The sequence below is a fragment of the Myodes glareolus genome, chromosome 23, assembly GCF_982192425.1.
Source record: "Myodes glareolus chromosome 23, mMyoGla1.1, whole genome shotgun sequence".
Classification (NCBI taxonomy): domain Eukaryota; kingdom Metazoa; phylum Chordata; class Mammalia; order Rodentia; family Cricetidae; genus Myodes; species Myodes glareolus.
The window spans coordinates 49,721,276-49,742,036 of record NC_142048.1 but is presented as its reverse complement, the minus strand read 5'-3'; the positions used below and the strand labels follow the sequence as shown (position 1 = coordinate 49,742,036).

The following is a 20,761-nucleotide window of genomic DNA, read 5'->3' as shown; positions in this document are numbered from 1 at the left end:
GAGCAGCCCCATGTAGCTTATGTGTAGTGTTTGTTGACTATGGCAAGAGGCTGTGTGAATCAGGCGTAGTGGTGCAGGCCTGTAATCCCAGCACTCAGGAGGCAGAGGCAGGTTGAGTTCGAGACCAGCCTAATCTATAGAGCGTGTTTCAGGACAGCTTGGGCTACAGAGAAACCCTGTCTAGAAAAAAAAATAGAAGCTATATGCAATGACTGACCTACACCGTGTAGGTTTATTCAAGTGTACACTGTGAGGTTCACACAAAAATGAAATCAGCTAACAGTGCATTTCCAAGAGCCAGTCCTTTTATTAAACAATGTGTGGCTATAATTAACCAAAGGAGAATCTAGATGAAGACAGAGACATGATAGTTTGCCTTGGTAATTCATGGCAACAGATGATCTTAGGGAAAATATTTCCCTATTCTTAGGAGTACCAGGCAGCAGGGACCATCATATAACGGACTGAGAAAGCAACGGGAGGTAATAAAGGTAACAAGGGACTACAAGCTCATGCTCAGTCTTCCAGGAAGCCCAGCCCTAGAAGAGATTTGAGCATGTTTTTGTTTTGGTTGTTGTTTGTTGGCGGTATTTTTTTTTAGCATATTTAGATGCTTGAGAGAAAGCAGTACAGATGGGAATCCCTTACCCCAAACACTGCTGCTCCTAACATTTCAAATTAGTTCAAACCTGCCACTACGTTCCCTGTCATGAGATCACGAACTCAGCCTCTGAGCCTGTAAGCAAGCCCCAATTAAATGCTTCCCTTTATAAGTTGTCTTTGTCATGGCACAGCAATAGGACAGGAACTAAAACACCAAGACTAGGTCAAAATAGACAAGCCACATTACTGGAATTTTTTTTTCTAACCCTTTCTCATTTTCCAAAGGTCACAAATGGAGCAGGACCTAAAGAAGAAAACAGGAGCCTATTAGACATGAAAGAAATGTACAACAGGAAAAAAAATACCTCTTCAAAATAATGTCACAAACCATCATTAGAAAACATGTGACTAAATCTAGTGCAAAGACATGGACAAACTGGATTGTTTCAGTGTTCGGTGCTGAGAATCAAATGAGGGCTTTGTTCATGCTCAGTACATACACAGTAGTAGAAGAATTGCCTTGCATTTATAGGATATTACGTTTGAATCTTAGTACTGCCAAAATTATTATCAGAAATCATTTCAAATTAATAAAATAAGAACATATGGATATAAGAAAAAATAGGTTGGGTAAAAAATATACATTTAAGTAGAAAACTCATTAGATCATATCCAGATAGGTTTTTAAGAAAACATGGAAGAATGAATATCTAACATGTAAAAAGTCCTAGGTTCAGTCAGTCTCTTGTGCTGCCAAAAGACAAAAACTATATCAATAACAACTATAAAGTTAAGTGGTACTATAGGAGGAAATTTAAACTATTAGAAAAAATTTTTTAAACTACCAGGCACAGTGAAACATGCCTGTTCCCCACTACAAGGGAGGCTGAACTAGGAAGGGCACTTGAAATGATTTGTCTATCAGCCTGGCAACATAGAAAGATCAATCCATTTTCAAATAAAAAAAATTAACACACAAAGAAAATGTGGTGTATGTATGTGGTTTTGTTTTCTGTGGATTTCTGTGTGGGTTTCTCTCTGTGTAACATCCCTGGCTGTCCTGAAACTCACTTTGTAGACCAGGCTGGCCTTGAACTCAACAGAGCTCTGCCTGCCCCCTGAGTTCTGGAATTAAAGGTATGTGCCACTGCCAACACCTGGCATACATATGTATTTAATATCAAGGAATTCATCATTTTGTGAGGGAGTTGAGACAGGATGTCATGTAGCCTGTGCTGGCCTTTAATTTGCTTATAGATGAAGATGACATTGAATTTTTGATCCTCCTGCCTTTCTGCCTATAACTCTCAAATTTGGGTATTACAGATATATGCCCTGGTATGAAGCAAGGTTACGAGTCAACCCTAAAACAGAAAAACATATTTGGTTAGACACAGACACACATGCATCTCTGCACACACATGTATACCACAGAGATGGGGGAGTGGGGACAGAGCCCAAACAAATCCATTTATATTATAAAACTTGATCTCCTTAGGCAGATCTCTACAGCCATCTTCTAGCTCACTTGCGTGACCTACTTACATATCACCGTCAGATCCTGGATCCAGCTGTTCAGCATCCACTACAATGTCAGAGGCTATTTCTGCCTCTTCCTGGTCTTCTTGAGGAAGCTGTGGTTTTATCATTCCTACTGAAAGAAACAGTAAAGATTAAGGTAGACTCATCTATGCACTTGATGAACAGCATATACCCACAGTCCTACAGTGAATGCCACTCATGATGGCAAAGCAAGGTGCTGACAGGGATGCCAACAGATACATGCTGTGGTTTGGATGTGAAATGTCCCCCACGAACTCAAGTGTTTGAACAGTTGGACCCCAGCTGGTGGCACATTGTGGGGACATTGTGCAACCTTTGGGGGGTGGATCCTGAGTAGGGAAAGTGGGTTGCTAGGCAAAGAGCCTTGAGTTTTATAGACCCGCCCTACTTCCTGTCCCATCTCTGCTCTCCGGTGCACTAAGATGTGTGCAAGCAGCTGCCACAGGCTCCTGCCACCACAGAGACATCTTTGGCCATGCCTTCCTGACCATGATGGACAGTGGCTCTTCAAATCATGAACCAAAAGAAGTCCTTTGTCCCTTAAGTTGCTTCTTGTTGAGCATTTAGTATCAGTGATGAGAAAAGCAATGAATGCAATATTTAATTGTTTGGTGTTGTACTAAAAGTAGGCAACACAAGAAAACATAAAAAAAATTAGTATCATGATAAGGATCAGACAGGAAGAGACAAAATTACCCCATTTGGAGGTTGCATAGAAATTTTAAGAAAAGTGTGAGTATCAAAACTTAAGACCTGCCAAAACTGAACCATCCTTATTCTTCCCCATTTCTGTAAAACCAGTGTACCTCTGTGCTTTATGCACACAGTGATGTGGCCTGCAGAGCAAACTGGAAGTACACATACAAACACATTCATCATTGTCGCTGTGTCTTTGTGTTGATTCTTACTATCTCTAATAATCATCTTGTTCTGGGCATGCTAACTGCCAGGAACCACAGCACTTGGGACATAGAGAATAAATGAGTTTGAGGCCAGCCCGGGCTGTACAAGATCTTTTCTGGTGTCTTAGTTACTTTTCTGTTGCTGGGACAAAGCAACAAGGTCAGTTGCCTGCTTGGATGAGGCTACATGTCATGCTCCTCTGCATCTGGCTAGCAGCTCCCCTTTCTTCTTCCCAGAGACCTCTCTGTCCCCCAGAAGTCCCGCCTAACCTCTTCCTGCCTAGCTATTGGCCATTCTGCTCTTTACTAAACCAATCGCAGTAACACATCTTCACACAGTGTAAAAGAACATTCTTCAATATGCTTTTTTTTTTCTCTCCAGTTAGTATGATGTTGCTACATTGCTTTTATTATGTTAAGATAGGTTCCTTGTATCCCTGGATTCTTCAAGACTTTAATCATGAAGAGATATTGGACTTTGTTAAAAAAAAAAAAAGCCTTTTCTGAGTCTAATGAGCTGATCATGTGGTTTTTGTCCTTGTGCCTTTTGTATGTGGTAGATTAACATTTCTTTATTGACTTATGTCAAGCCATCAAGATTCATCCAGCTTGATCATGAAAAATAATCTATTTGATGTGTTCTTGGATTTGGTTTATTGGTATTTTATTGATAATTTTTTAGATCTATATTGATTTGAAAACCTGGCCAATAATTTTCCCTTTTTCTTGGTATGAGGGAGGTAGGGGTGTTGGATATTTATCTGGTTTTGGTATCAAGGTGATTCTGGCTTCATAAAAATAATTTTAAAGTGTTTCTTTTCTAGTTTATGAAATAATTTAAGGAGTGTTGTGGTTAGTTCTTCTTTGAAGGTCTTTGAAAAATCTACTTGGGTGTGAGCATTTTTTAGTTGGAGTTTTATTACTACTTCCATCTTATTGACTGTTATTAGTCTGTTTAAATTATTTGCTTCAATTTGATTCAATTTTGGTAAGTCATATGTATTAATAACTTCATCCTTTATTTTAGGCGTTCCAGTTTGGTATAGTATAGAATTTTATAGTATATTGTGATTCCCTGAATTTCCTCAGTGTCTGTTGTAATGTCTCTCTTTCATCTCTGATTTTATTAACTTGGGTCCTCTCTCTCTCTCTCTCTCTCTCTCTCTCTCTCTCTCTCTTTCTCCCTCTCTCTCTTTGGTTAATTTGGGTAGAAGTTTGTCAATTTTGATAATCTTTTCAAAGCTCCATCTCTTTTTTAAATTGATTTTTGTATGCTTTGTTGTTGTTGTTTCTGTTTCACTAATTTCAGCCCTGACTTTTATTATCAGCTCCCAGCTACTCTTTTTGAGTGTTGTTTGTTCTTATTTTCCAAGACCCTCAGATTCAGCGTTATAATATTAACGTTCAAGCTCTCCAGTTTTTCTTTGTAGGCACTTAGTGCTATAAACTTTGTTCTTATGAATGCTTGCATTGTGTCCCATAGATTTGGGTGTGTTGTGTTTTCATTTTCATTCAGTTCTAGGAAGTGTTAAACTTCCTCCTTGGTTTCTCCATTGACCCAACTTTCATCCTGTAGTATATTGTTTACTTCCCACGGGTTTGTGTACTTTCTCTTCTTTCTGTTGCTATTGATATCCAGCTTTATTCCTTTGTGGTCAGATAATATGAAGGTTGTTATTTCCATTTTCTTTTGTAAAGTTGTTGAGACTTCAATTGTTACCCTAATATAGGGTTGATTTTGTAGTTTCATGGGCTACTGAGAATAAATAAACTGGATTATTTAGTGTTTGGGTAGAGTGTCCTGTAGATGCCTATTGGATTTATTTGATTTATGATGTTATTTGGGCCACCATTACTCTATTTAGTTTTTGTTTGCATCGGTAAGAGTGGAGTGCTGACCAGGCTGCGGTGGAGCACACCTCTAATCCCAGCACTTGGGAGGCAGAGGCAGGCGTATTTCTGTAAGTTCAAGGCCAGCCTGGTCTACCAAGTGAGTTCCAGGACAGTGAGGACTGTTACACAGACAAACCCTGTCTCAACCCCACACACACGAGGCGGGGGGATGTTGAAGTTTCTCAATATCATTGTGTTAGAGTCCATCTGTGACATTAGATTTAATAGCATTTGGTTTTATAAAAGTGGGTGTCTCTCTGGTGCACGAATGTTTAGGACTGTAATATCCTCTTGAATTTTTTCCCTTAGGAGTTTAAAAAATGTTCTTCTATATCTCTTTTGATTAGTTTTCGTTTTAAATCTATCTTGTAAGATATTAGAATAGCAATATCTGCTTGTTTCTTTATTCCTTTCATGTTCAGAATAAAAATCCATCAGGGCCCCCTGGATGTATGTGCTTGCCTGCTTGGTTGACAGGACTACACGCCCTTCCGCAGAAGTAAAACTTTCAGTTTGCTGAAATACTTTGGGTCATGTGGTCATTTTCTTGGAACCCATTTCTAACAGACTGTCTCAAACACAAGATATTCCAGCCCCTACTTCCAAAATTCTAGGGGCATCGTTACACAGCACCATGCCTGACCTATGCTTGATGTCCCCAGAATGAATTTAGTGTAAACATCCTAGGGAAAAAGTTAAACAGTAACATAGACGTAAACATCCCAGGAGAAAGTTAAACTGTAACACAGGAAATTATGTTTTGATTCAGTGGAAAGTAAATCACTTAGTAATGAATCTAAACAAAGATGAAGAATCATATGATAGCCATTTGAGTCAATTAAGAAAATCTGTTAATAAAAATTTAATATGGATTAGTCGGGTGTGGTAGTGCATGCCTTTAATTCCAGCACTCAAGAAGCACAGGCACAGAATGCATGTGTGTGTGTGTGTATGTGTTTGTATGTATCATGTGAGATTATATATATAGAGTGTGTGTATCATGTGAGATTATATATATATTATATATATATAGAGAGAGAGAGAGAGTTATATAATCTATAACATATAAGGGGAGGAAGGAAGGAGAGTGGAAAAATATATAGCTATAGCTCAATAAAAACAGTAAAAATGAAAAAATGATATATAACATACAGTATATAATGTATCTGTATGTAATGATGTGTGCTTGTCATCCTAGCTATTCAAGAAGCAGGAAGATCACTTGTGCCTATAAGCTTGATATCTTCTTGGACAACACAAAGATTCTGGTGAGAAAGAAGGGATGGGTGTTGCTTTAAAAATGAAGACCACTCAGGACGTAGAGGCAGGTGGATCCCTGAGTTCAAGGCCAGCCTGGTCTACACAACAAAGAGTTCCAGGCTATCCAGCCATGCAGAGCTACATAGTGGCATTTGTACTCTTTAAAAACAAATACAGTGGAAACAAAACAAAATGAACCATATTGGTTTGCATTCTCATTACCCATAGGAAAATAAAGTGAGCCCCTGAATACCCATCAGAGCTGAGCAATGCTAGATTCAGTTGTCACCTTCAAATGCAACACAAAATTGTGCCTCTGTCCTTGGAACTTCATGCCATTTGTTACATCACTTGGAAACAACTTGGTTTGAGAGCAAATCAGACAAGGCAAGACATGATCCCAGTTCTCTCGCAAGCCAAATATACTTTTAGCACCTTTCTGCACTCATAAAGCATTGGCATAACTCCATGGGGTACCAGTAGCTTAGTAAGAAATAAGCTACATACCAGGCTCTCCTTTCCTGGCTGACAGTGAACTACTGCAGGCATGGGCTGCTGCTAAAGCTCTCGAGGTCCCTGGTACATACCACCACTGCTTCCCGCTTTCTGGATTACCTTCCATCACAACTTGGCTATCTACAAAGGATACTGTATTAGCAAACATAAAGATGCTTCTTTGTTTCAGTTTCTCTAAGACCATAAAATGTTAGAACCATGGATGTAATCACATTCCCCATTTTATTAATAAAGAGACCGGCATAAAAGCAACTTTACTGCCTTTTTATCACGTGTTGATGAGAAGGGTCGTATTTTACTGTGTGCACTGGGATGAGTTTCCATGTGCTTACTTTTTAAGCTGAGTTCACCCTTGGATGTCTTCCCAAGTTATAAGTCAGCTCACACACTACATTAACTCACTTTCATGATTACACACTTATCTCTTGGCACCCAAAGCAGATTAATTAGAGGGCATCCAATGATATAAAAATCTGTGCATGTGGGCACGAGAGATGGCTTAGCAATTGAAAGCACTTGCAGCTCATGGAAAAGATTCAAGTTTTCTTCCTACATGGTCTCTTTCAACCACCTGTAAGTCCAGCTTCGGGGAGATGCTAATGGCTGTGACCTCCACAGACACTACTCCTGTGTATATACACACACGACACAATGGTCCATAATTAAAGGTAATAAAAGTAAAATATTTTCAAATATGTGTATGATTCAATAGTTTATAGGCAATAGGCACTATTTTCATAAAAGCTATGCACACCTTCCCACATACTTATATAGGAGTGGGGATGAGACAGTGTCTCATTCAGTTTACACTAGCTTTGTACTGTCGATGTACCTGAGGATGACCTTGAACTCCTGATACTCCTGGTCTCCATCTCTCCCTCCCAAACGCTGAGATTACAGCGTGTGCCACCATGTCTAATGACCAGCACACTTTATTCTTTAAGGCTTAATTTTTATTATTTTTAGTAATTATGTATATGTGTGTGAGGGGGTTGGTTTGTGCATCTGGTTGCAGTACTCGAAGAGGCCAGAAGAAGGTGTTGGGTCTCCTACAGCTTGAGTTACATGCTTCCATAGTTGGGTGCTGGGAACTGACTTGCTGAGTCATCTCTCCAGCCTATTCCATAGGTGACTTGTCAAACACAACACAATGCAAACACTGCACACATCATTGTTATTCTGCACTCCTTAGGGAACGAGGACAAGAAGACATCCATACGTGTTCAGCATAGACAAAGCTTTTGTTCTGAATATTTCCATTTGGGATAATTGAATCCAAGGACATGGATGGCTGTTCACTCACCTTATACCATGGTTTTAAACTTTAACCTATTCTCGGGGCTATGTGATAAGAAGGAACAAAGGAAGTGAGCAATAAAAAAAAAAACTCCCAGTTTATTAAGGTGACTTCCGAGGGCATGACCACCTGTTTGCTGGAGCTTGACCCCAGGACCTGTGCATGCTAGATAAGCTCTTGACAGCAGAGTTGCATCCCTAACACTAAGACCAATTTTATTGCTGAGGGGTAAAAGAAACCGTTGATAAAATGACAAGGCTGTAATTAGGCTGGTGTGGGAATTAAGTCCAGAAGACACCCTCCTTGTTTCCCTCTCTCACTTCAGAAAAGACGGCAGGTATGGTTTTCTTCCTTTCCTTTCACATGACCAGCGTCATCAACCGCTAGGCTAACTAGCAGCCAAGTCTCCACTTGTCTCTCCGGAGGCCCAAACAACGTCTGTGTCAAACGTTTAGCGACTGAGAAGTGACAACTATTCCAATACAGTGTGTGCTGGCAACACAGCTGTGCCGGGCCGCGGTCAACGCTACCTGATCCATGACTCACCATCAGGCATGGTGGGGCAGGTGGAGGTGACATCTGCTGTTGCCATTATTTGCAGCAGAGTCTGAGGCGCTCGGGCATCCCACCGCCGCCTGCTCTCCACAGAGACGATATCAGAAAAGCAGCAGCCCTCTGGGTGTAAGACAATAACTCGTTAGTTCCGTGGCAGCCAGAGCATGACGACAGCACCGAGCCATTCTTAGGGACTGTCCCCATTTGCTTTCTGTTGCTGTAACAAAACACCATGACCAAAAGCAGCTGTTGGAGGAAAGGGTTTATCTCATCTTACAGCATGAAATACTTCCTCACGAAGGAAGTCACGGCAGGAGCTCCAGGCAGGCACTGAAGCAGAGGCCATGGAAGAGTGCTCTTCTCAGGCTCACATTCAGTCCCCTGCCTTCTGCCTCCCAGAACCACTGCCCAGGGATAGCATCATGGGTGGAGCCCTCCGACATCAATCATCGGTCAGGAAAATGTCGCACAGGCTTCCCTAGAGGCCAACCTCAAAGGGGCCATTCCTCAACTGAAACTCACTCTTCCCAGATGACTCTAGTTTGTGTTGCGATGACATGAAACTCACCAACATGGGGACCCAAGAGTAGGATGTTCAGGCCACAGGGACCACCACCTGGGCTTCTAACAGATCTACCATAGAAGGTTGGAACCGCAAACTGCTCTCAAAGTTGTTTTGTTTTTGTCATTCATGTTTGATTATCCAGTTTAGCTAAGGGCTAAGGAAATACAGGAATGGACTAATCACTGAGACATCTATGAAAATTCTCATGGCACTCTGTTTCTACTCATGCAATCTCTTTCCTTTCAATGCCTCTGTCTCCCCAATGTGTCCCCTTTCTTTGTCCCAGACTGGCTTGGAACTCATGGCAATTTTATCTTCCTGTCTCAGCGTCCCATGTGCTAGCTAGGACAGCAAGCAAAAGCCACAATGCCCAGATCAAATTTTTTTAAATTTATTTATTTTATTATTTGTGTATGTGTGTGCATGTGTGTGCAGGAGGATAAAACATGAATCTGATCCCCTGAAGTTGGAGTTTGGTTTAGAGCCACCTGGTGTGGTTGCTGAGAACTATATTAAGGTCTTCTTAAAGAAAGCCAAGGGCTTTTAACTTCCAAGTCATCTCTCCAGCCCCCAACACATTTTCTTTTTAATTTTTAAATATTTTTCATGTATATATTTGCCTTCATGTTTTTCTATGTACCTGGTAACCACAGAAGTTAGATAGGGGTGAGGGGGTCAGATCCCCTGGAACTGGAGTTGTGAGCTGCCATGTGGTGCTTAGAACTGAACCTGGATCCACTGCAAGAATGTTGAGCCATCTCTCTAGCCTCAAATCCATTTTCTTTTTCTTTTTTGTTTTCTTTTCGTTTTTCTTTTTATTTTCTTTTTGGTTTTTTGAGACAAGGTTTCTCTGTATAACAGCCCTAGTTGTCCTAGAACTAGCTCTTGTAGACCAGGGTGGCCTCGAATATCGGCGAATCAATCCCACACCAGTTATGTTTTAAGGGGTTATTTATTTTGGGGGGTAAAACTTACATACACCATAAACCGTCAGGAAGGGAGCCTAGTCGCAGGAGCCGGGAGCAGGAGCCAGGAGCAAGCACCGGAACCAAGAGCCGGAACCAAGAGCCGGAACCAAGAGGGCCTATTCCGGATATGCTTCTCTTTTTAAAAGAGAAATATACCACGCCCCAGTGGGCTGGTATTTCAGCAGCTATTGGCTGACGGAGCGGAAGTCGCTCCCCGCTGCACTGTGGGCTCGTATTTCAGCGACTATTGGTTGAGGCAGCGGAAGTTACTCCCACAACACTCGAATTCACATAGATCTACCTACCTCTGCCTCCCGAGTGTTGGAATTAAAGGCAAGCAGCACCGCCCGGCTCCTAATTAATTTTCTTAAGGTAAAGAATAGGCCTGTTGAAATGGTTCAGCAGGAAAAGGCACCAGCTGCCAAACCTGACAGCTAGAGTTCAATCCCAGGAGGAGAACCAGCTCCTTCAAGTTGTTCTCTCAGCTTCATGTGACACAGACAACACACACACATGCACATACATACATACACATACACAGACAAACATACACACTCACACATACATATATACATACACAGACATACACACAGACAAATTTAATTGAAAATTTAAGAAATTAAATTATAGCCAGGTGGTGGTGGCGCACACCTTTAATCCCAGCACTCATGAGGCAGAGGCAGGTAGATCTCTGTGAGTTCAAGGCCAGCCTGGTCTACAAGAGCTAGTTCCAGGACAGGCTCCAAAGCTACAGAGAAACCCTGTCTCAAAAAAAAAAAAAAGAAAGAAAGAAAAAAAGAAAAGAAACTACATTATTCATGAAACTTAGTACCATACTTTTAAAATGTTTTTTTTTTGTTGTTGTTGTTGTTTTTTTTTTTTTTTTTTTGGCCTTTTAATCCTGGACCTTGCTGTGTGGCCTCAATTTCTGAGCCTCCTACTCCAGCCTCCCAAATACTGGGATTATATGTATTCATGAGTCACCATGCTCAACCAAGATTTTTATTATTAATGCCACATCTATTAATAATTTCTTTTATTCTGTGATGTTTTTCTACATCTTAAAATATTTTTATTAAGGTCATGCTCAACATCCTTAGCGATCAGGGAAATGCAAATCAAAACAACTATGAGATACCATTTTACACCGGTCAGATTAGCTAAAGTCAAAAACACCAATGATAGCCTATGCTGGAGAGGATGTGGAGAGAGGGGAACTCTCATCCATTGTTGGTGGGAATGCAAACTTGTGCAGCCACTATGGAAATCAGTGTGGCGGTTTCTCAGGAAACTGGGAGTCAACCTCCCTCAGGACCCAGCAATTCCACTCTTGGGAATATACCCAAGAGATGCCCTATCATACCACAAAAGCATTTGTTCAGCTATGTTCATAGCAGCACTATTTGTAATAGCCAGAACCTGGAAACAACCTAGGTGCCCCTCAAAAGAAGAATGGTTAAAAAAGGTGCGGAACATATATACACTAGAGTTTTACTCAGCGGTAAAAAACAATGACATCTTGAATTTTGCATGCAAATGGATGGACATAGAAAACGCTTTACTGAGTGAGGTAAGCCAGACCCAAAAAGAGGAATATGGTATGTATTCACTCATAAGTGGATTCTAGCCATAATTAAAGGTTTTGAGCCTATTATTTGAGATCCTAGAGAAGCTAAATAAGAAGGTGAACCTGACGAAAATCATGTACTTATCCTCCTGGAGATTGGAAATGGACAAGAGTCCCAGGTAACCTCGGGTGCATGGGGGGGTGGGTGGGAGGGTTGTTGGAAGGGGAGAGGGTTAGAGAGAAGGGAGTAGGGGAGGAATGGGGAAAACTCAGGGGACTGAGATGGAGGGAGGGAGGAAGGATGGATATGGGATCAGGGAAGAATATATCTCAACTAAGGGAGTCATTTTAGGGTTTACAAGAGACTTGATTATAAATGGGATCCCAGGTCCAAGGAGAGAACCCCAGATTGTTCTCTGGACAGAGGAGAGGGTGCCTGAACCGGCCTTGGCCTATAACCATACTGATGAATATTTTGCTTATCACCATAGATCCTTCATCCAACCATGGATGGCGATACAGACAGAGACCCACATTGGAGCACCGGACTGAGACCCCCATGGTCCAAATGAGGAGCAGAAGGAGGAAGAACATGAAAAAAAAACTCAGGACCGCGAGGGGTGCGATCACCCACTGATACAAGGGGACTGATCTAATGAGAGTTCACCAAGGCCATTTGGACTGGGACTGAACGAGCACGTGATCCAACCAGATTTTCTGAATGTGGCCGGATTCTCTGAATGTGGCTAGCCCGGAGCCTTTCTGAAAAGCCATTGACAATGACACTGGGACTTGTTTCCTCTGCATATACTGGATTTTGGGGATCCAGTCTGTTTGGATACTCACCTTGCTGGACCTGGAGGGAAGGGGGAGGAACTTGAACTTCCCACAGGGCTGGAAGCCCTGACTGCTCTTAGGGATGGAGAGGGAGGAGGAGGGGGAAGGGGGGAGTGGGAGGGTGTTGGGAGGAGGGGCGGAAATGGAAACTTTCATAATTTAATAAACTTTGAAAATAAAAAAATATATATTTTTATTTACTTAGTCACTTTTTTATTTTGATGGGTTTTTGAGATAGTGGACTTGCTCTTTGGCCCATACTGGCCTTAAACTCTTGACCCTTCAGCTTGGTCTCCTGAGTGTTGAGATGACAAGTGTGTACTGCCATGCCCAGATTCTTTGTTGTTTGAAAAACCAGTTCTTTGAAAACATTGGCATAGGAGAACACTTCCTGACTATAACCACAATAGCACAGACACTGACAATTAATAAATAGGACCTCCTTAAACCTAAAAGTTTCTGTAAAGCAAAGGACACGGTCAACAAGATAACAGCCTACAGAATGAGGAAAGATCTTCACCAACCCCATATCAGACAGAGGTCTGATCTCTAAAATATACAAAGAACTCAAGAAATGGGTCATCAAAAGAACAAATAATCCAATAAAAAAAATGAAATACAGACCTAAACAGAGAATTCTCAACAGAGAAATCGAAAATGGCTGAAAGACACTTAAGGAAATGTTCAACATCCTTAGTCATCAGAGAAAGGCAAATTAAAATAACTCTGAGATTCCATCTTACACCTGAAATGGCCAAGATCAAAAACACTGATGACAACTTATGCTGGAGAGGTTGTGGGGAAAAGGGAACACTTCTGCATTGCTGGTGGGAATGTAAGCTGGTACAGCCCCTTTGGATGTCAGTGTGGCCATTTCTCAGAAAATTAGGAAACAACCTTCCTCAAGACCCAGTAATACCACTTTTGGGTATATATCCAAAGGATGCTCAATCATGTTACGAGGTCATGTGCTCAACTATGTTCATAGCAGCTTTGTTTGTCATAGCCAGAACCTGGAAACAACCTAAATGTCCCTCGACCAAAGAATGAATAAGGAAAATATGGCACATTTACACAATGGAGTATTAAACAGCAGAAAAAAATAACAACATCTTGAGTTTTGCAGGCAAATGGGTAGAGCTAGAAAACATCATTTTGAGTGAGGTAACCCAGACACAGAAAGACAATTATCATATGTACTCACTCATAAGTGGTTTTTAAACATAAAACAAAGAAAACAAGCCCACAAATCACAATCCCAGAGAACCTAGACAACAATGAGGACACTAAGAGAGACATACATAGATCTAATCTACATGGGAAGTAGAAAAAAACAAGATCCCCTGAGTAAATTGGGAGCATGGGGACCTTGGGACCTTGGGAGATGGTTAAAGTGGGGGGGGAGAGCAAGAGAGGGGAGCAGAGAAAAATGTAGAGCTCAATAAAAATCAATTAAAAAAAGAAGAACCAGTTCTTCCCTATTTAAGAAAATATGTATATACACATTCTTTTACTTCATTTTCAAATATGTAACCTTACATGTGATTTTTTTAAAATTTTGTTTTGTAGTATCATTGTTTAGGATCAGATTCTATATTTTTCCCAATGCAATGCTTAGTTTTAATTGTCTATTTGATATGATGAAGAATCAAATGGAATAGCGCCTCAGCGAGGGACTGTCTGGATCTGGGCATGTCTGTTGGGAACCTTCTTTATCTCCTCAATTGATGTGGGAGAACTCTGCACACTGTGGGCAGCACAGCTCTCTAGGTTTGGCTCCTGATTACATTTGAGTAGAGAAAGTGACCTGAGCAGCAGCTACGCCTGCTTCTGAGTGTAGATGTGGTGTGACGAGATGCTTCATACTCCTGCTGCCTTGACTCTGGGTTCCCACATCAGGTGGCTCACAACCTCCTGTAATTCCAGTTCTAGGGGATCTGCCTCTGGCCTCCACTAGCACCTTCGTGCAAGAGGTGCACATAAACCCATGCAGGCACACATGTATAAAAGTCAATCAATCAATCATTTTTTTATTAAGGGAAGATTATTTATTGAGCACCTATCATTTAGGCAGGTACCTTTTACATATCCTATATCACTCTTATTACTCCAGCAACCTTGTGTGGTTATTATTACTGCTGTTTCCTATGCCTCAAAGAGGAAAAGGGGATTTAGAACATAAAAGTAACTTGCAAAAGAAGAAATGCCCCATGACCAGAAACCCCAGTGCCAGGTAAGATTCAGACTACCACTGGCTCCAGAACCCTGGATTATTCATGGTTTCCTATGTCACCACAGTGCTTACGGGTGACAGAATCCTACCTAGCAGCAGAAGGCACGGAGACAGAGGAAAAGTTCAGAGGTATCTCTGAGGAGGAGATGCCCTGCGTGTGGAGAAGGAGCTATCACCTTGGCAATGCCTTGACTTGAAGCAAACGTCTCTGGGAAGGAGGAGGACACATGCTGAGGTTGAGGTTCTTGCCGTGTGTGTGTGTGTGTGTGTGTGTGTGTGTGTGTGTGTGTGTGTGTGCAGGGAAAGAACCAAGAGTGCAATGGAGAGAGTTGGAGATGATTGCAATGAAAAATTCCCCTTTCCTCCGCTACTTTCAAGCAATATGTACCTGCTTCTGGGCCACAGAGTTCTTCAAAGGCTCTGTCTGTGTAATCTTCATGTTCCTTTATAGGTCTGTACTCCTGAAACTTCATGCCATCTTCAAAGCTCCAAGTATCATTTAGTTTATCCATTACCTAAAGAAATTTCACAATTTTTCATGAGTAAAAAGCCACATTGGGAGTTAGATGCATTAATATTAATTTTCATGCTACGTGGTGTGTAATATACATATCTGTTATATACACATATATATATACATATAGAATAGATATCTGTTATACACACACACATATATACATATAGAATAGATATCTGTTATATACACACATATATATACATATAGATATAGATATCTGTTTGTGAAGGACCGCATCCACATGCCCCATTACAAGATGGCACTGACATCCGATTTCACCGCCAGGTGAACACACATGTGCTAGGTAACTTTCCACTGCTGTCCCTGCCTACTCCCGAGGCATCATCTGGGATTATGGGCAGCAGACCAATCCAAGAATGACACGTCCGAAGCAAGGACTGTTTCCTATATAAGGGATGGGTTCCTTCATATCTGGGTCCCCGGCCATGTTAGCTGATGCTCTCTCTCCCAAGGGGCATTAAAGCTATTTCTGCAGAAGGATCCTAGTGTCCCGCGTGGTTCTTGCTGGCGAGACGATAGCATGGGACATCTGTTAAACAAATCCATATAATTTTAAAGGTGAAACCACTCTGACTGAGACAGAAACAGCAGTGTTTTCATCTCTTCTTGCAAATGGCAGCCAGCCCTGATCACGGAACAACTTGATTTCTACCTTCCAGATCACACTACCCTCCTCTTCAGAGTTTCCTTATCCATGCCCTGCTCTCAGTATCCAACATAACAGTCTTTTTCTTCTTCTTTTTAAAAGTATTTGCTTACTTTTGCTTTCTGTGTATGAGTGTTTTATCTACATGTATGTCTATATACTACTTGTGTGTCTGGTGCCCAAAATGACCATAAGAGGGTGCTGGATCCCCTGGAACTGGCATTAGAGATGATGGTGGGATGTCATATGGGCAGGGAATCAAATACCCCAGGTCCTCTGGAAGAACAACTATTGCTCTTAACTACTGGGCCATCTCTCCAGCTTCCTAAGCTGGGCCTCATGATGCTATCCGCAGTGTTATGGAATTTCCTACCTCTTTCTACCTCAGCTTCCTCAGTAGTTGACACCATGAACACCAAGCATACCAAACTTTACAATCAAGTTGATTAAATCCTAAAACTGCCCCTCATATTCTATCACCAACACTAAAATGGTCATTTTTGTTTCAGGAACAGAAAACTAAAAAAGGAAGACCACTCTAGCACCTAAAGCTGTTTTCTCAGGCCAACCTCAGCACCCCACATCATGGAAGTCATGTGATGTGCCCCTCTCCAGAGCTTTCTGCTCAAATCCCATAGCTCTGGGGCATTAGAGACCAAACAGTTGAGTGAGCACTCACTCCCACCATCCTAATGAAGTCACTATGTAGCAAAATACTTGTAAAGCTACAATGACATAAAAACTTGGAGGGCCCAACCCTGACTGCTACACATGTTAGCACGCTCTGCCATTGACCTGCATTCCCAGCCCCCAAGAGATTTAAGAGGATAGAGACCATGAGATGGCTGGAGAATAACCCAGTGACCATGAGAGGGCTAGAGAATATCTCAGTGACTGTGAGAGAGCTGAGGGATATCTCAATGACCATGAGGGGGCTGGGGGATATCCCAGTGAACATGAGAGAACTGGGGGATATCTCATTGACAGAGAATTTTCCTTGCACAGTATGTAAACTCTAATCTCTAGCAGCACACAGACAAAATGAGGATCAGGTATGATGTTCATGTAATCGGTTAATGTTGGAATTGACATTTGTTAGAGGTTCTGATGAAAGTTGAAATAATAAAAGGGATTAACATTAAGTAATAAAATGAAATGTGGGAGTTTCTGCTCATGAGCACTTATTGCCACATCAAGGGGAGTCCAGATGCACAACTGAGATTTACACAAAGGTAGCTGCAAAGTTACTAGACCTAAAGTAATAGATCTAAAATAAATGACACTTTCAGATTACTTACTCAATGATTTTTAAGTCAGCATATTAACTGTTGACTATATACCATGCTTTTTATTGGCAATAATAAAAAGCTAACATTATCAGGAAAATAACTTATTTATAAAATAAATATAAATTACAATGGAATGATCCATCCAAGGAAATAGTCTCATCTTTTTACATGAGAGAATAAGAAGTCTTTGGAAGGTTCATTTAAGCACCAGACACCTTGCTTCTAAGTGCATTTAGGAAATTCTCATCACAGCCTGTGTAACAATTTCATGAACCTGAAGACTCACTTTCTCATGGTTGATCATGGCAATATGTACGTAATGACATACCTCATTCTCTTGGATGTTATTGTCCCCAGAAGTACATTTATCTAGGCTAATTTCAAACTTTACCCCTCTCTAGAATAACAAGAAAAAATATTAGTTTATCGGTTCAATAAAACCTTCAAATTACAGCCCCTGAGGTCAATTCACACTGACAGTACACATATAAAGATCATTAGTGTAGTGCCACACAGTAGGGCTATTCCGTAGGATAGTGGGAATCGCACTGCCAACCCAGACTGTAAGCATGAGACCCAATCATCTTTCTAACATACAAGCAAAAGACAAGAATGATTGGATCGGGGTAGCAGAAGATACAATGGAGGGGTAAGTGTGTTCCTGACCGCCACACAAATCCGATAAGGGAACACACAATCTTCCCACCATCCTTATCTCCCTGGCTACTCCAAAGGGGCAGCTTCCTCCAGGTAAACCCTCTCTCCTCCTACTCCATCCCGACTTTCTGCCTGGAACCCCTACCCTTCCTCTCTCCCTTTTTCGGGGCTTAAAATCCTTCAACTCAGCCTGTGTGGGCGCCACCCAGAAGGGGTGGTGAGTGCAAACGGGAGGGAGTTCCTTTGTTTTAATAGCCTGCATGCAGCAAGGTAGGATTGCAGGCAAAGTGATTCCTGGATAGCAAGGGGCACTAATCCGGTAGCAGAAGACCCAGTGGAGGGAAGAGCCATTGGAGAGCATCTGAAGGAAGAGATGGGCAGGCGCCAAGGCAAGAATTCCTCCAACAATCTGAAAAGCAACATGAAAACACCAGATCCCAGCGATCTTACGACAGAAGGACTTGAACACCCTATTCTGGAAGAAGTGGAAAACAGTGTCATTATGAAAGCAATAGAGTCTCTTAAACAGGGTATGGATAACTCACTTAAAGAAATAGAAGAGAAATATAACAAAAAATGGAAGAAATGAGTAAAGAAATGGAAGAGAAATATAACAAAAAGTTTGAAGAAATGAGTAAATTTGTAAATGAAACCCTGGGAAACCAAGAAAAAACAATCAAACAGGTAATGGAATCAGTTCAAGAATTGAAAACTGAAATGCAGGCAATGAAGAAAACACAAACCGAGGGGCGGCTGGATATGGAAAATCTAGGTAAACAAACAGAGACTTCAGGAACAAGCATAACCAATAGAATACAGGAGATAGAAGAACGAATCTCAGATTATGAAGACACCATAGAGAAAATAAACACTCTGACCAAAGAAAACAGCAAATCCAACAAATTCTCATCACAAAACATTCAGGAAATATAGGACACAGTAAAAAAAAAAAAACCAAATCTAAGAATAATAGGAGTAGAAGAAGGAGAAGAATTGCAGATCAAAGGTTCAGAAAATATATTCAACAAAATTATAGAAGAAAACTTCCCCAACCTAAAGAACGATATTCCTATGAAGGTTCAAGAAGCATACAGAACACCGAATAGACTGGATCAGAAAAAAAATCCCCTCGCCATATAATAATCAAAACACAAAGCATTCAGATTAAAGAAAGGATATTAAGAGCTGCAAAGGAAAAAGGTCAAGTAACTTATAAAGGTAAACCTATCAGACTTACACCAGACTTCTCTATGGAAACCAAGAAAGCCAGAAGGTCCTGGATAGAGGTACTGCAGAAACTAAGAGACCATGGATGCAAACCCAGACTACTATACCCAGCCAAGCTATTGTTCACTATCAACGGAGAAAACAAAATATTCCAGGATAAAAACAAATTTAAACAATATGTAGCTACTCATCCAGCCTTACAGAGAATATTAGAAGGAAAATCACAACCCAAGGAATCCAACATTCCCAACACTGCCTACAATAACTCAGACATCTAGTGACCTTTCACAAGCACAACTCAAAGAAGGAAAACACATACACTCTACTACCCAAAAAAAATGACTGGAGTCAACAACCACTGGTCATTAATATCACTTAATATCAATGGACTCAATTCACCTATAAAGAGGCACAGACTTAGAGATTGGATACAAAAACAGGATCCAACATTCTGCTGTTTACAAGAAACACACCTCAACCACAAAGACAGACACCTACTCAGAGTAAAGGGTTGGGAAAAGGTTTTCCAAGCAAATGGACCTAAGAAACAAGCGGGTGTGGCCATTCTAATATCTAACAAAATTGACTTCAAACTAAAATCAATCAGAAGAGAGGGAGATGGACATTTCATAATCATAACAGGAACAATTCATCAGGAGGAAGTCTCAATCCTGAATATCTATGCCCCTAATATAAAGGCAGCCACATATGTAAAAGAAACTCTTCTAGAACTCAAGGCAGTCATCAAACCACACACACTAATAGTAGGAGACTTCAACACTCCTCTCTCACCAATGGGCAGGTCAATCAGACAGAAACCAAACAGAGAATTAAGAGATTTATTGGAGGTATTGAATCAAATGGACTTAACAGACATCTATAGAACACTCCACCCAAATAGGAAAGAATATACCTTCTTCTCTGAAGCTCATGGAACCTTCTCGAAAATTGACCACATACTCGGTAACAAAGCAAACTTCCACAGATACAAAAAAATATTAGTAACCACCTGTGTCTTGTCAGATCACCATGGATTAAAATTAGAATTCAACAACAATGCTACCCCCAGGAAGCCAACAAACTCATGGAAGTTGAACAGTCAACTACTAAATCACCCCTGGGTCAAGGAAGAAATAAAGAAAGAAATTAAACTCTTCCTTGAATTTAATGAAAACAAAGACACAACATACTCAAACCTATGGGACACTATGAAAGCAGTGCTAAGAGGAAAGTTCATAGCACTAAGTGCCCAATTAAAGAAAACGGAGAAAGCACACATTGGAGACTTAACAGCACACTTGAAAGCTCTAGAAAAAAAAAGAAGCTGATTCACCCAGGAGGAGTAGAAGACTGGAAATAATCAAACTGAGGGCTGAAATCAACAAAATAGAAACACAGAAAACAATCCAAAGAATCAATGAAACAAAAAGCTGGTTCTTGGAGAAAATCAACAAGATCGACAAACCCCTATCCAAACTAATCAAACGGCAGAGAGAAAATATGCAAATTAATAGGATCAGAAATGAAAAGGGAAACATAACCACAGACACAGAGGAAATTCAGAGAATCATTAGATCTTACTACGAAGGTTTATATGCCACAAAGTTGGAAAATGTAAAAGAAATGGACATTTTTTTAGATAAGT

The 20,761-nt window shown here is 40.9% G+C and overlaps 1 protein-coding gene across 5 annotated transcripts in view; it reads right to left on the bottom strand.

Moving 5' to 3' along the window:
• Positions 1-20,761, bottom strand: part of Nek5 (NIMA related kinase 5) — a 51,248-nt gene that overhangs the window by 1,179 nt on the left and 29,308 nt on the right. For 2 of the 5 annotated variants that reach the window (XM_087900819.1, XM_087900823.1), the window contains 4 exons: positions 17,561-17,629; positions 15,148-15,274; positions 8,581-8,709; positions 2,149-2,257 (listed from right to left, as the gene is read on the bottom strand). In XM_087900819.1, coding sequence (XP_087756945.1) covers positions 2,149-2,257; positions 8,581-8,709; positions 15,148-15,274; positions 17,561-17,629 — 434 coding nt within the window. The remainder of the gene's footprint in view (positions 1-2,148; positions 2,258-8,580; positions 8,710-15,147; positions 15,275-17,560; positions 17,630-20,761) is intronic. The other 3 variants (XM_087900820.1, XM_087900821.1, XM_087900822.1) reach the window with 3 other exon arrangements.